The 16,619-nt window shown below is 40.7% G+C and overlaps 2 protein-coding genes across 8 annotated transcripts in view; one reads left to right on the top strand and one right to left on the bottom strand.

Moving 5' to 3' along the window:
- Nucleotides 1-10,409, top strand: part of TRAPPC8 (trafficking protein particle complex subunit 8) — a 64,224-nt gene extending 53,815 nt beyond the window's left edge. For 4 of the 7 annotated variants that reach the window (XM_048507726.1, XM_048507724.1, XM_048507723.1 and 1 more), the window contains 4 exons: nucleotides 897-944; nucleotides 6,059-6,204; nucleotides 7,327-7,416; nucleotides 9,445-10,409. In XM_048507726.1, coding sequence (XP_048363683.1) covers nucleotides 897-944; nucleotides 6,059-6,204; nucleotides 7,327-7,416; nucleotides 9,445-9,679 — 519 coding nt within the window. In that variant the 3' untranslated portion in view covers nucleotides 9,680-10,409. The remainder of the gene's footprint in view (nucleotides 1-896; nucleotides 945-6,058; nucleotides 6,205-7,326; nucleotides 7,417-9,444) is intronic. The other 3 variants (XM_048507729.1, XM_048507728.1, XM_048507725.1) reach the window with 1 other exon arrangement.
- Nucleotides 10,410-13,862: 3,453 nt separating this feature from the next.
- On the bottom strand, nucleotides 13,863-16,244 carry LOC125439437 (cation channel sperm-associated auxiliary subunit delta-like). The gene has a single exon (XM_048508542.1). It carries the CDS (start codon nucleotides 16,242-16,244, stop codon nucleotides 13,863-13,865), a length of 2,382 nt encoding a protein of 793 aa, XP_048364499.1.
- Nucleotides 16,245-16,619: the final 375 nt, after the last annotated feature.

Here is a 16,619-nt window from a genome sequence, read left to right as displayed (position 1 = left end):
CTTTCAGAGCATTTTTTCATAGCTCTTTTTAGCCTCAGATGTGAACTGTTGACATACTGCTAGTTCATGTAGATGCTCTTCCTTTCATCCCATCCCTACATGCCCAGTAAATACATTTTGTCCGGCATACCCACCATAGGTTTTTGGCCCTCCTGCTTGTCTTGTTTGCTTAGGTGTGTTTAATTGAATGTTTAATATTTTAACTGTATTTTAATTGATTTAACATTTTTCGTTTGCCACCTTGTGGACCCTGATTGGGTGGAAAGGTGGCATAACAATGTTCTGAATAAATAACATTGACTTATTTAGCCTTTATCTTTAGTCACAGCTATTGTATTAAACTAAAATTCTGTCAACAGTACCTGGAATGGTCTAAATATACTTTTTTGATATTATTCCAAATCCATATGGCTTCTGACCTCAACAGGCATGTTCTACAGTTTGGTGTTATCTGGAGGCAGAATGCTTGACCTAATAGAATCCAGTTACCAGTGTGTTTAACAGTCCCACAGCAAGTTGTAGTAAAATGATATTATTATTATTATTATTTATTTGATTTGATAGACCGCTCTATCCCCAAAGGGGATAGGTGATGGAATGTAATTGCAGATATAATAGAGCAAACCATGTGCCTACCTAGCCCAGTATCCTAAGACTGGGCCACTGTACATGAAGTCTTCTTCTATAATCCTGCCTTCCACCCCTATACACAACTATTTTTAAGAAATGTGTGGTTTGAGAACATGGATAATTTTTAAAAGTTTCATGGTAATAGTTGTTGATTGACCTGCCCTCAACGCATTTTGGTTTCATTGCAATAGCACACTCAGTCAGTGTTTTCATTGACCCCAAGATCTTTCTTTGATGGTCACTTGCCTTAAAACTTTTTTTTACAGGGTTTTAAAAAAATACTCGGGAATTCTGACTGGGAAGACTTGGAGCAGGTAATGGAATCTAGGGAAAAGGTCTACTTCTGAAGTATTATATCCTATTCAGTTTGAGTGAAGTAATCTTTTAAAGAAAATTAAGTCAATACAACAACTATGGGGAAAAGTCAGGTTTAGCCACTGATGCTTAAACTAGGCAAAAGGGCTTGCCCCGACTGCTGCTGTAGTATGGACATCATAGTGAATTGAAAAGGTAAGCCTCCACCAGAACTATGGCATTCATGGCTTTATGGAACATTTGACTGTATAAGTAAGTGTATTTTAAAAAAAATAATCTACCTTTACCTTCACAATTAATAGTAATTGAGCAAAATTAGAATGCCACTTAGAATGCCACTTAGAACCTTTTTATGGACCATTCTATCTGTTTGGAAGAGAATATACAAAAAGGGAAATCTACAGCCCAATTTAGAGCCCCCCCCCCCCTCTGAATCAGCATTGGAATACTCTTCATCAGCACAAATACCCTTCCCAGGGCACTTAACCCAGTGGAAAGGTAAATCCACTGGCAGGCGACTGCCTCAGCCCACTGAAATGCCTGTGCAGAGTGCCACGTCAGCACCCCTGTATCACAGGTGGCCTTGCTGGTATAGTGAGGGTGCTCTAGAGGCGTGGCTGGGGTGGAGCTGATCTTTGTTGGCTTCTACTCTGACTTTTCCTCCAGACGTGGTCGCCAAGGGCATGGACTCTTTTGGGTGGCATAAGCCCAGTAGAGGGCTTTTTGGTGGTGGGGAGGGTTTTTTAAATATTTTGCCTCCCTGCACCACCACAAAGCCCTCCGGAGGCAGTGGGGCTGCACCACAGCAGCACTGTCCCTGGCTGCTCCAGGGCTCTGGATTGGGCTGCTCATTGCACATTATCTGATGGTGATTTGTAATACATTTTTGTAATGCATCCTAATCTCTGACACAGAAACAAGTGATGGGGTCCCAAGGAAAATCTTCCTGTATTTAAGCCAGGGGTAGGGAACCTGCGGCTCTCCAGATGTTCAGGAACTACCATTCCCATCAGCCTCTGTCAGCATGGCCAATTGGCCATGCTGGTAGGGGCTGATGGGAATGGTAGTTCCTGAACATCTGGAGAGCCGCAGGTTCCCTACCCCTGATTTAAGCTATCTTGCCAAATGAGAAAAATATAAATTAGATGATTGTTATGCTTTGATAGTCTCTGGTTTTATTATCAAGTGTGAAGAGAGAAAGTAATAGTCTAATTACTTGGTTTGAATATCTTAAAATGAAGAGTTTTCTCACCAATGTAATCACAATGGATTTTTTGTTAGGCAAAAAATGAATTTAAAGAATGTTGACTGAGCAGTCAAAACATTTGCTTTCCAAACTTTATGGATTGATTATATCACAAAAATCAACAATGATACCAACTTTTGTTTACAAATGGAACCAGACTTTAGGATATAAGATCACAAGAGAAGTCTGGGAATTTGCATGGTTTTTGGAGTCAACATTCTCCATTTAAACTCTATAGAGAGAATTCATACAAAATGATCCATCAGTTATATATGACTTCAAAGCTGATTGCTGAGATTTATCATTCTTGTGCTGGTGGCTGTATCTATACATGGGGTCTGTACCTGAGAGCTGTGGCAATATTGTAGCCAATGAGGTATTGGAGAAAAGTTGCTATTCTGTTGAATTTTGGTCCAGGTAGTGAGGTAGTGATTAAGCTGGAAATTAGGCTACTAAACTACGTTTCAACTATTTGAAAGAAATTATAAAATATAACTTAGAATTTAACAACAGCTATGTGATTGGTATTTTCCCAGGATTGGAAATCAAAAGATATTCCTGATGTAAACTAGTGGTTAGAAAAAGTACTAGAGGTCTATTGATGACTGAACTAACATCCTTTCAAAGGAATGAAAATCTTGAATTGAAGTCTGAGTGGTTAAGGATAATTAATTGTGTATGTTTGTAAAGTCCTGTGAAGTCACAGCTGACTTACGGCAACCCTCTAGGATTTTCAGGGCAAGAGATGTTCATAGGTGATTTGACATTGCCTACCTCCATGTAGGCTGAGAGAGGTCTGAGAGAACTGTGACTGGCCCAAAGTTACCAAGCAGACTTTATACGGAGGAGTGGGGAATTGAACCTGATTCTCCAGATTAGAGTCCACCGCTCTTAGCCACTTCAGCACGCTTGTTCTCACATTGATTGTATTCAGATCAAAATGCTTGTGTTCCAGTGAATGGTATGATAATCATGTGGATATGTTTGTAGGTTTATGAGTGATCAATTATAAAAGAAAAAAAACTAAGATCAACACAGTCAGTTGAACAGATGAATATTGCTAATTGAATGATTTAAAACATTCTGATTTAAGCAAGATCGTGTGGGATAATATCAGATGGGGTCAGGGAACTAAGGCTCATTCCGCACATGCAGAATAATGCACTTTGAAACTGCTTTCAGTGCTCTTTGAAGCTGTGCGGAATAGCAAAATCCACTTGCAACAGTTGTGAAAGTGGTTTGAAAACGCATTATTTTGCGTGTGCGGAAGGGGCCAATGCTTGTCTGCATCTTTGTACTTCTGTCTTAGGTGGCAAACCTGTGCCTTGGCTCTTCTGTTATATCCTAGTTGAAGTTGACTGGACAGAATTCACCTGTGCATAGAAGACTTGCCTATCAGAGAGAAGACTGGCAATTAGCTAATCTGTACACAGGAAATTCCTTTTTGTATGGGGAAGTTTTCATTCATGTGAACTTCCCCACACACACCTGCAGCCTACATTTGAACAGCCTGGACAGATAGGCTCAGTCTTAAATAAGTATTTTGTTTCTTGTGCATTTAGTACAAAAAGAAACCAGTAAATATACTCTTGTATTTTTATATTTATGTGGATAAAGGCATTTTCTCCAGTGCTTAAAGGGTGAGGTGGGCAGTCTTTCAAGTGGGGTAGAATCTCTGCTTGGTTGCTGTTAACATCATCTTACAGAACATCTTACAGAACATCCTCTTATCTTCCAAACCAAGGTCTATCTGGCTTCCAGAGCCTGGGGTTTTCACTCCACTGCTAACAAAATCCAAACTTGGCAAAAAATCCAAACTTCACATACACGCTACAGGGGTCAGTGCTATCAGTCACAGACCAGGAAAGGGATTTGGGCGTCTTAGTTGACAGTTCCATGGGAATGCCAACTCAATGCATGGCAGCTGTGAAAAAGGCAAACTCCATGCTGGGGATCATTAGGAAAGGAATTGATAATAAAACTGCAAAGATTGTCATGCCCTTATATAAAGCAGCTGTGCAACCGCACTTGGAGTACTGTGTTCAGTTCTGGTCGCCACATCTCAAAAAAGATATCGAAGAGATAGAAAAAGTGCAGAGAAGGGCAACGAGGGTGATTGAGGGGTTGGAGCACCTTGAGGGGTTGGAGCAGCATTTGGGACTCTTTAGTTTGGAGAGGAGACATCTGAGGGGGGGATATGATTGAACTCTGCGTTCGGCAGAGGTAAATCTACTGGAAGTCCCTGGCCCCTCGATGATGTGACTGGCCGCCACTTGGGCCAGGGCTTTTACGGCTCTGGCCCTGGCCTGGTGGAACACTCTCCCTCTAGCTGTCCGGGCCCTGCGGGATCTCGGTGATTTCCGCAGGGCCTGTAAGACTGAGTTGTTCCACCCGGCCTTTGGAGAGACCAGTCGCTGAATTGTGCCCCCCTCTGTTCTCCTGTGAGGGTCCCTTTACATCTTTGGGACTCACCATGCCCCCCCCCCCTTTCCCTCTTCCCTCGTTAGGAGGATTTTTAAGTAAGGGTTTTGCAGGACGCCAATTTCATGTAGCAATCACTGTTTTAAATTAAATTAATATTTTAGAGTTTATGGGGCTGAGTTCTTAATGTTAGGTATTTATTGGTTGTTATTTACTCGCCCCTCTTGTTATTGTATTTTAAGTTGATGTTGTACACTGCCCAGAGCCCTCCAGGGATGGGGCGATATACCAAATTGAATAAATAAATAATAATAATAATAATAATTTTAAAAATATATGCATGGGGTAGAAAATGTTGACAGAGACACATTTTTTCTCTCTTTCTCACAATACTAGAACCAGGGGACATACATTGAAAATGCTGGGGGGAAGAATTAGGACTAATAAAAGGAAACATTTCTTCCCGCAACGTGTGATTGGTATTTGGAATATGCTGCCATTGGAGGTGGTGATAGCCACTAACCTGGATAGCTTTAAAAAGGGCTTGGACAGATTTATGGAGTAGAAGTCGATCTATGGCTTCCAATCTTGATCCTCCATGCTCTGAGATTGCAAATGCCTTAGCAGACCAGGTGCTCAGGAGCAACAGCAGCAGAAGGCCATTGCTTTCACATCCTGCATGTGAGCTCCCAAAGGCACCTGATGGGCCACAGCGAGTACCAGAGAGCTGGACTAGATGGACTCTGGTCTGATCCAGCTGGCATGTTCTTATGTTTTTAACAGAACAAGAATTCTTCTCCCTTCTATGTATTTATTTATATACTTCATTTATCATTTGCCTTTCTTGCTGAAACTAGGGTGAGTGGAGAAGAGCCTCCTATAGCTTATGCCTCCCTGTCAACATATATAATGCTTTGTCCAAGATGTCTATATTGATTGACAGATACTTCAAATGGGCCAATGATGTAGCCTTTGCTACGTTTGGTCTGGGAGCTACAGGAAACTCCTCCCCTGTTGCTGTTCTAAGGTGTCACCCTGTCTGCCACTGAATCGGAGGCACCTTCCTATCTGAAAGACTGCAGAACTGTTCAAGATGAAATCATGATAGGAGTGCTGTGTGTTTTCCGGGCTGTACAGCCGTGTTCTAGCAGCATTCTCTCCTGACGTTTTGCCTGCATCTGTGGCTGGCATCTTCAGAGGATCTGAAGATTCCCCTGAAGATTCAGATCCTCTGAAGATGCCAGCCACAGATGCAGGCAAAACGTCAGGAGAGAATGCTGCTAGAACACGGCCGTACAGCTCTGAAAACACACAGCACTCCAGTGATTCCAGCCGTGAAAGCCTTCGACGATACATTGAAATCATGATAAATTGTAATTTTTATTTTTTACATGAATGATTGTTAATCCTTATTTTAAAGAAATTGTTGGAATATTTTTGTTTCAGGAATCTCCAGAGATGGTTCTCTTCAATTTTTTTCGACCAGAATCCACATCTGTACCTGCAAGGCCATCTCCAGATCACCTGTCTAGCCTAATTAAGACTAGCCTTCATTATCCAGAAACCTTTAATCACTCATTTCATCAGAAAAGGTTTGAATGTTTTTGGGTTTTAATTTCATTTATTTATAAAATTCCTATGCCACCTTTTCAGAAAACCTGCTTGCGGTGGATTACAAAGTAAAACACAATAAAGATATAAAATGTAAGAAAATCAAAATTCATAATTAAAATGCATCAAGAATATTAAAACAGCATAATGTATTGAGCAGTTTCAAATGAGTTCCATGGAACAGTTTTCTGATTAGAAACAGGCTATAAAAATGTTTGATTTGGTTTATTAGATTTATATACTGCCCCCCCCCCCCCCCGAAGATCTCAGGATTAACCCCTTAATTTAAATCCTATGTAAAGATGCCCCCTTCAGTGAGCAGAAGTACCGTATATACTCGCGTATAAGCCGAGTTTTTCAGCCCTGTTTTAAGGCTGAAAAATGCCCCCTTGGCTTATACACGAGTCCTGTTTACCAGCCGGCTCTTCAGGCCTCTGCCGAGGCTGGGGGCGTGGCCGGGACGACCTCCCTACGGCTGCACAAGCTGCTTGTTGCTGCCCTCCTCGGAGGGTGAAGGGGAACCCTGGCTGGCTGTGCTTCCTCAAACCCAGCCAGGAGGTGGAGGGAGCTCCTTATTTGGGCAGTGACTCCCCCTGATGTCATTGCCCAAATAAGGAGCTCCCTCCACCTCCTGGTTGCCTGGGCTTCCTCAAACCCAGCCAGGAGGTGGAGGGAGCTCCTTATTTGGGCAATGACATCAGGGGAGTCACTGCCCAAATAAAGAGCTCCCTCTGCCTCCCGGCTTCCCACCTTCGGCTTATAGGCGAGTCAATACGTTTCCCCAGGTTTTGGTAGTAAAATTAGGTGCCTCGGCTTATACACGAGTGTATACGGTACATTCTACTTTTGCAGTGGAAACTTTGGGTCCAGTTCTTCGGGGTGTTTTTTTCTTTCCTTTTATGTGTTGCCATATTATAATAAAGTACATTAAAAGTCACTGTTCCAAGGAGCTTTGCAGTATTGACTTTGAACATGGGGAGAAGGAAAGGAGAGGCAAAACTATCAAAAGGATGAACTGGAAGGAGAAGGCCAACAAAAGGTGTGCTTTGCAATTGGGCTAGTTTAAATATTCTAGTGTAACTAACCATATTTTTGTTTTGCAGCCTTTGTGTAGTCCCAGTTACTCTTCTACTTTCAAATTGTTCTCAGGCTGATGTTGATGTGATCATAGATCTGCGACATAAAACAACAAGGTGAAAACATTTTCTTTTCACAAAGGACTCTTGAAAGCTTATGACTTGAAACTCTTGTTGGCTCAGGTGCTACTGGACTCCAATCCTGAAGCAGAATCTCTCCCTGTATGTTATCAAGTATCCAGGAATTTGCTTGTCAGCTTGCCAGTGCCAGTTGCTTCTTTTGGTGTTGCAAAAGCACAGTGAAGGGTGGAGGGGAGACAGGACTCTACTCATAAATACTGACTTTCAAGCAGTTGAAGCTGAGTGCCTTGGGAGCCACATGTGACTCTGACATGTCCCCTGTAGCTCTTCTGAGTACCGTTCCCCAATGCAGCACTTGGCCCACATTTCAGAAAATTGTATTGCCTGTTGGGGATTGTTGTTGGCAGGTGGTTCCTGCTTAGCACAAAGAGGTTGTGATCACCCCATCTTTTGCAGTGCTAGAGTTCAACTTGGCTACTGCTGCCTAGATCTGGCAGACATATTTGGAGGGAACTCCAGAGTGGAGTAATAAGAGAGAACTGGGTATGAAACAATGCTAAAACAATTCTAAAACTCTTGATAGATTATCACAAGTGAATTGGATGTTAGTCCACTTTGATTATGGTTGAATGATTCCTATTATTTTGATGGTGCATCCCTTTGAAGTAGGGTATGCATTTACATTCAGCATGCCATGGAGCTGGACGACAGATGTACCTAAAATCCTGCCTCTGTAATAGAATGTGCTTTGGTCATAGCAGACCAGGGTGTGCTTTCCAAGACTCATCCTTGGGATCTCTAACTCATTTAAACTTTTAAGAGGGTGCCCTGCCAAATAACTAAGAGTGGACTGAAGATCAGATTGAGATGTCTCATCAAGAGGAGAGGACAGGCACCTTACTGGTTAACAGTCAGGTTTCTAGTTTTTAAATAAATGCTGAATGACAAATTCAACTCACAGAGTACTTCTAAAACAGTGGTTCTCAACCTTCCTAATGCCGCGACCCTTTAATACAGTTCCTCATGTTGTGGTGACCCCCAACCCTAACATTTATCCATTTTACAGATGGAGAACACTGATGCAGAGAGTCTTAGGCGACCCCTGTGAAAGGGTCGTTTGACTCCCAAAGGGGTCCCGACCCACAGGTTGAGAACCACTGTTCTAAAACAAAGTTGTTTCTTAGAGCTTAAGGGAATTGTCTGGTGCTGTCATAAGAAGAAGACATAAGAACATGTCCAGTAAGCTATCTCTTATTTTACTTAAGAAATATTGGTTAGAGCAGGGGTCTGCAACCTGCGGCTTTCCAATTGGCCATTCTGGCAGGGGCTGATGGGATTTGTAGTCCATGAACATCTGGAGAGCCGCAAGTTGCAGACCCCTGGGTTAGAGTGTTCAACTTAAGTCTGGGATGACCTACCAGCTTGATGTAAAATTCACTAGGTGAACTTGAACCATTAATTCTCTCTCAGCCTAACCCCTCTCACAGCTGATAATACAGATGGGGAGAGAACCATGTATGCCACCATCATCTCAGAGTGTAGTGGTCGTCTGTTGGGGAAGATGGTGCCTAAATGCATTCATCCAAGAAATACCTCGGAAGCATCACCACTACCCCACTTCACTATTGGTGCTCTATGGTTTCCTCATACCCCCCTTTTTGTAACATTTGCAGTTCCAGGTCAAAAAGTTGCCTGTACAAGGAAATATGTTCAGCTCACCACACTTGCTGTATCAGGATAGTTGAGTAGTTAACAATCATTATTTTTGTATAAGCATCAGTTCACAATTTGTGCAAAAGGAGGAAATAATGTGGTCAAAAATAATGGGTTTATAGTAATACCAGTTGAATTCCATAAGCAAATGGCTATGAAAAAACTGCAGTAAAATAGTTAAATTAAAATGCCTTGGAGAAAATGCATTTGCTGTGTACATTTCCCCCCGTCCCAATATGGATGGGTCAAGTTCTTAGAGCCCCAGTCAGTTTGGCTGGGTCACTGATTTGTACAAATGCTCTCAGGCATGAGCAAGTGAAATGTGACTTTTTTTTCTCTTCTGTTTTTCAGTCCAGAAATGCTTGAAATTCATGGCTCGTTTACCTGGCTTGGACAAACCCAGTACAAAGTTCAACTGAAAAGCATGGAAGTATCTAGGCTGCAGTTAAAAGCATGTTTTGTTCATACAGGAGTTTATAACCTTGGAACCCCACGAGTATTTGCCAAGCTTTCAGACCAAGTTACTTTGTTTGAAACAAGTCAACAGAACTCAATGCCAGCACTGATTATCATTAACAGCATTTGACATGCTGCAGAATTATCTCAGAAACCAAAAAAGGAAGACATTTCTGTTATTTCCTGCATTTTTTTTAACTTGACAACCTTGACATCTGATTTGTGCAAAAGATGTAGATAAAATACCACTGTTCTAAGACTGTCCACTCTTGTTTCATAATGCCGGGCACATTGGATTTAAAGTCGATATCTTTTTTCCAGTATTTCTTATGTTGAACAGAAATACTCCTAATACAACTTTGACTCCTCATAACAGAATTGGGAAATCCTTGTATACCATGAACTCTGACAAAATTCATCTTTACTGCTGTTGAAACATTACAGCCTGTGTTAACATTCGCAGTTGTATTAGGCAACGTAGAACAAAGACCTTTGTTGGCACTTCTTGCTCAAAGCCATCTTGATTGTTTCTGTGAAGTCCATGAGAATATAAAATATGAAGCCTCTCAGTTGTTTATTTTTAATTTTTCATGTTCTGATAGCTGGTTCTCCTTCTAACTTGCATATAACTTCAATTCAATATTTTCCAATAATTTTGAAACCAGTGAATATCTTCATCTCAGTACAAAATGCACTATTTCATTACCATGAAATGTTTGTCATTTAAACTTATTCACTTTATTATGTAACTATAACAATTCAGTTGATTTGTTAGTACCCATTAATTAAGCTTTTCAAAAATGTATTATATTTATAACACATACTGTAAATAGAATAAAATGTGCGCCATATTTATTGTACTGGTTTCATTCATGATGATTTAAAAGTGGCAAGAAATTAAGGTAGATGCTTGTTTATAGGTTTTGATAGTTCTGACGTATCACTGCTGTCATAGAACTGTATTCATTGTTCTAATCAGAACACACTTCTAATCTTGGAATTTAATCCCAAATAACATTTGCTATTGTTCTGCCATTAGCACTGTGGCAAGTTACTGTAACTTAGTAGCCTGAGAATGAGGTGGAAAGCCCCTGCTCAGTCTCACCTCAACGACTGACTTGCTAAATAAATGGGCTTGGCAAGTCACTCTCTCAGCCCCCATCTGCAATATAGGGATAATACTGATCTACTTTTCAAGGTGGTAGAGTAAGAAGGAGAAGAGTAAGAGAAAGGGTGTCAGGATGGAAAAAGGATCAGTAGAGACAAGGAGAATGGAAGAAAAAAGTGGGGGTAATGTCTCTTTCCCATTAGTTTCTTTCAGGTCCCCACTTGTAGTATAGAATAGACATTGAACAGTGCCTAATATTACGGATATTGCTGACTACTGCAGGCATACCATCACCCAAAGTGGGTGCCATGATAGACAAAGTTCAGGCATGGGCAGCTTTTGATGTTACCTGTTTGCAAAGTGACATTTTTAAAAGGCAAGCAAAGTGGAGCATATTGGGAAAGATGGGGCACTTTTGCACATGCAGAATAATTCACTTTCAATCCACTTTCATAATTGTTTGCAAATGGATTTTGCTATTTCACACAGTAAAATCCAGTTGCGAAGTGCATTGAAAGAGGATTGAAAGTGAATTATTCTGCATGTGCAAAAGTGCCCCTAGTCCTGCAGATGTATGAGGGACTTAAACACAAAGGGCTTTGTAGGTGCCAACTAATACCTTAAATTGAACCCATAACCAATGTCATGAATACACAATAGATATAATATGCATTCTAGATCCTGATAGTGCTTTTGCTGTAGTGTCCTAAAACAACTGGAGTTTCCTAGGTCTTCCCTTAAGAGACAACTATGTGGAGCATGTTAAAATTGCCTTGAAGGTACCCTCGCACTACCTGAAATTGACCATGTAAGGTAGGAAGTCATCCTCTGGGTTTAATTAAGATTGAAGAAAGCAGTTTTTGTCACTGAATGAACTTGTTTCTCAACAATAATGCTGGGTCTAGTGTAACTCTTAACCAAGCCTGCAAGGGGACAGCTAAACCACATCAGATATGGAAGGCACAAATGCCGCCCAAATACCTCAGCCTTCACAATCAGTTCACCTTTGTCTTGTCAGTATTCAGTTTCAGCTTGTTCACTCTTGATTGTTTAACCACTGCCTTAGGAGTTCTATGACAGTGCCAAGCAATTTGTACAGAGAAAGATAGAGCTGTCTATCATCAGCATATTGAGACACCCAACTCTCCCAATGACTGTACTGAATGATGAAATAATATATGGGTTTGGGGTTCCACAAGATGGCCTGAGCTGATGACAAAGTAATCAACACAAGCCTCTGAATCTAACTCCTAAGGAATGATTTAACCACATCCTTAATAAATACTTATACCTGCAGACATTTCAGCAAGGTGGTATGGTCCACCATATCAAAGGTGGCTGATAAATCCAGTACAGCAATAGAGAGGCACAGCCCTTGACCACATTCAGCCAGATTATCTACTAAGGCCACCAGTGCCATTTCTGTCCTGTAGCCTGAAAGGAATCAAAGGAATCTATGCTTGATGTCTCATCCTAGAAGACTTTAGCTACTACTTTCTCAATTTCTTTGCCTAGAAGCATCAGCTTAGAGTCTGAACGGTAGTTAGCCACATCGTTCCTCTCTCCTCAATGTTTGTAAAGTAATGAATGGATATAAATTATTATGTAAGGCTAAATATTATCTGTACCATGGTCAGGAGGGTGAGATGAGGGAATACCAGTGGATCCCTAAAATCCAATTGATACATTTGAGCTTATTAAGCATTGCCCTTCCATGAGGGTGCAGCCTGGCACGGATGTAGCCCTCCCTGCTTGCTCTGGTCAATTTTCTTTTCTTGCCAGCTTCCTGGGGCCCTCTTTTCACGCTCAGTGTCACATATTTTTCCAGCAAGGACAACAATCACCATGTTGCTCCTATGGCTTATGTTTCTTCATAGAAGAAGAAATGGTTTTTATATCTTAGGCAGTCTTAAAGCAACTGACAATCATAATCCTCCCCCCCCCATTAGCACCTTGTGAGGTAGATGGGGCTTAGAGAGTTCTGAGAGAACTGTGACTTGCCCAACTAGACAGGCTTCATGTGGAAGAGTGGAAAAACAACCCCCTTCTCTAGATTAGAGTCCACCATTCTTAACCACTATATTGAGTCTCAGGATCAGACCAGGGGCTCTCAAAGAAGACTGATGGATCCTACAAGACTGCTTAGTGTCCCATCATTAACCTGTCTTCTGGATTACCATTTTTACAAAAAAAAACCCCTATCATTAGTATATCCATTTAGTTAACCAAAAGCTAAGCCTGTGTTTGGCACCAGCGATTTCCACATTCAGTCATTCACATCTGTCCCACTATCCCATCTTGCCAAGACGATACCACATGTCTAGAGCCATCAAGGTTCAGGTGCTGAGTCTAAAACATTCTCCATAACTCCATGTGGCTCCCATCTCTTGAACTCACTGATAGTCCTACAACTGGAAAAAATTTTCTCCCTAAAATTCATTTTTGCCTGCTTCTATCTGACACAAGATGCTGGTTTATTTTTGTTGCATCACACTAACTCAGCTGCCCCTGTGGAATTATCCGGGAATCAGTAGTTCTCTTTCTCCTGTCTTCTCCCCCTTCCCCTCCCTGATACTCTTATATCTGATAACCCTATAAAAAGTAAAGCAAGTAGTCCAGGTTAGACACTCAGACCCACATTTCTCCTTTCCTTGCCAAAGTCACTTCTTTGAGACTGTTTCTAGTTACATTTTTAAAATATGTCTTTCATTCTCCCACCCCCACCCCTGATTTAATTCAATGAAAGTAAAGGAGAGCCAGAATTATATTTTTAGAAAATTGTCAGCAGAAAATTGAGTTGCAGTACTTCAGAGTATGAAATTTTATAAAGTTAGCTATAGTTTGAGGTTCAGAGAACAGAAATAGAAAAGTAAAATAAAACGAAATGAAACTAAGTGGAACTGACTTGAAAAGATGCAAAACAAAACATCTGCTGAATATTTTATGAAATAATCTAAAATTAAAAAGCCAAACACCAAAACAGTTCCTTTTGGCACTTTATCTTTAAGATCACATTAATTGAAATACAAAACATATAGTTAAGACGAGCTTGCAACAAAAGGAATGTTTTTTCCATATTATTTGCAACATGAGGAATGTTTTTTCTTCTATGCTCTTACATTACATGCTCTTACATTAGTATGAGATCGATCACCTCTCCTAAAACCGCACATGAGCATGGAAATTCAAATCCAATTTATTAGCTCTACAAGGATTTCATTTTTGCATGTTCTCTCATATTTAATAATTTAGGGAAAAAATACCCCGTCAAAATTGAACCCAATATGAGAATCAGAATGCCCGTCAGCATACCTGCAGGGTGTATCTGAGATTCTGGAAGAGCTCCAAGCACATAGACACTGATAATAGTTGATAGTTCACAGTAACTATAAATTGTATCTACAACAGTGACTTTGAAAATATATATGCCATTGTACTGTGAAAATATTATCCTATTCTCTTCATTAAGGTTCAGAACTTGGTATTTTAAATTAGATGATACCAAAGGATCTTCATCATTGGGCACTTTACAGTTTTTATAGTTAACTCTGGTCCACGAAGTATGCGGGTCCGGGAAAGGTTGCATTTGAAAAGTTTTGCTCCAGTTCTGAGGCTCTGAGATACATTTAGCTTCTGATGCAGTCAGGAGATAATCATAATTATGCATTCCATTCATTTCAAACAGTACAAAGTCAGCAGCAACATATTCCACAAATTTATCATCTTCCCATAGTTCAAGTATTGGTAGCCATGGGTTATCATAATACCAGAGAATTGGACATCCAAAAAGTTTATAAGAATAGGAAATATTAAGGTCTTCCTGATCTAGGTCGTGTCTACCAAGAAATGCTGGATCATATACATCCCGATGAATTAGATAATAGAAATTATCCTGCAGTTTGGACTCAAGCATGTGTCCTTTGCTGCACACTGTCACATTTTTAAAGGGTCTTATATGTTTAGTAGGCGGGCAGTCCAGTGTAATAAGAGCTGTCAATGGATGCATGTCAATACAAAATATGCCTTTATTGTAGATATCCACAGTGAGGGTAGCCATCCTTTGGTAGTAATAGTCATCATGGTAGCCATATTCAGCCATGCCTGAAAACTGCTGTTGTACTGCTGTTATTTGTAGGTGGTATTTAGTGTTTCCATCATAGGTGTAGCCATCCTCCGAAAGTCTGCCACGGAATCCTAACAAGTGCGGATTGCTCACAGTGACATAAGGAAAGGCCCCAGTGCCTGGTTTAGGCACAAAAGTGATGTTAAAATGAAGTTCCTTTTTCATGTCTATATAGTACATTTTGTTATGGAAATCACCACTGAGGGTCTCAACAGGGCAGGGCTGCAGGTGTGGCCGCACATTCATGAGCCTGTTCTGTAAATTGATGGTACATTTGTGAAAATTGTACAATCCAGATTTGTTGCTGGGGACAGGATTGAAGATGGTAAGCATTCCAGTGGCATCGAACATCAAAGTCTCACAATGTGTCATTTGCTCAGTACTGTTCCTCTCTCCAATGAGCACCATTTTTGTGGAGAGTATATCCAGGGTTCCATAGAAAAGTTTATGATTCTTAGTAAGGGCTGCAACCTCATTAGAAGTGACCGCCACGTTACAAATACCCTTTTCATGTTTAGGGAGGGAGTGGTTAACATATTTCTCTGTGGGAAGTACAGAGATGGGTTCTAAAGTCAGGCCATGGTTGAAGGAGAATACTAAATCATTTTTCGTCCAAACCATGATAAAACCTCTCAGACCAGGAGGTGTTATGGTCAAAATGTTTTCATTTTTGTAGGCTCTCAGGGAGAAGAAAACACCCGTGCGGTTGTTCATATAGCTTGTACCAGTGTATGTGAAATAAGCAGACCCATTAGTAATACCCTCAGATTGATTGTAGAGTGTTCCAATTTGTGCTATTGAAACAAAGTTATAGACAGCAATAAGGAAATCTTCAGGATGTGTGCTAATGTATAATGTACTAAATGTGTAACCTCCATCATTTGAGTAAAAGATGTTGCTCTTGTTAGCAGAATCCCCCGTGTTATAAGCCAGCACAAAAGTATCAATTTGATTACAAATAGGGTCACTTATGGAATAACAGCAATCCGAGTTTGTAATCTTAGTAACGGGTTTATCAATCCCCTCTGTCTCTAACCAGCTTTTCCATATATAGAAATAAATATAGACTTTTCCATTTATTACCAAGAGCACTCGAGAATTTCGCACAAATGTAGCATCACTGACCAAAGCAGGTGGAGTCACAAGTGTTTGTGAAATGGTCAGTGGCAAAAGACTACTTTCGAATCTGTCTAAACTGATGAATACCTTTTCCCCAAGGTATAGGGCTGGAGGAATGCCTCCAGAGAAGTATTTTCCACAGGGGTGCTGTATTAGAATGGGGTCAGATAGATTGTAAGAGAGATAACTACCGGCTAATATCGTCGAGTGGACAAAGTCCCTTGAATGAACCAGTCGCTCTTCACTGCATTGCCATGAACTACCATTCACCCTAGATGTCCACAGCAAGAACACTAATAGGACAACATGGGTGTCTGATTTCCACTGTGCTGTTTTTTTAATCATTCTTTGTAGTCAGTGATAACATAATATCCTTGTTAGTTGTCCTGCTATCAGTTCTGCTCAGACCCAGCTTCCAACTGTTGTTTCTAACAGCAAGTTCTAAGAGACAGTTGGCTGAATTAGATGGGGGAGGGGATGTGAAGGGGTTATCAATGATGTTCTAGGTGGCTTCTTTGCTGTCTCTCTCTCTATATGTTGTGACATACTAGTTTATCCTAGCAGAAATGCAACATTTCTGCCCTCTTCTCCACAAGCCTATATCACTATATTCTGTGACATAATCCAGACCAGCTACCCCCATTACTTCCCTACTCACAGTCTTTAGTGTGAATCAGAGCCTCTGATTGATCTAGAAAGATAAAATGCAAGGAAATGTCT

This window comes from Sphaerodactylus townsendi, linkage group LG09 (genome assembly GCF_021028975.2).
Source record: "Sphaerodactylus townsendi isolate TG3544 linkage group LG09, MPM_Stown_v2.3, whole genome shotgun sequence".
NCBI classification, from domain to species: domain Eukaryota; kingdom Metazoa; phylum Chordata; class Lepidosauria; order Squamata; family Sphaerodactylidae; genus Sphaerodactylus; species Sphaerodactylus townsendi.
The sequence above is the reverse complement of the archived record's forward strand: the minus strand, read 5'-3'. Positions and strand labels throughout refer to the sequence as shown.

Coding starts and splice junctions, on each gene's coding strand:
- LOC125439437 (XM_048508542.1), bottom strand. CDS start 16,244: ATGATTAAAAAAACAGCACAGTGGAAATCAGACACCCATGTTGTCCTA.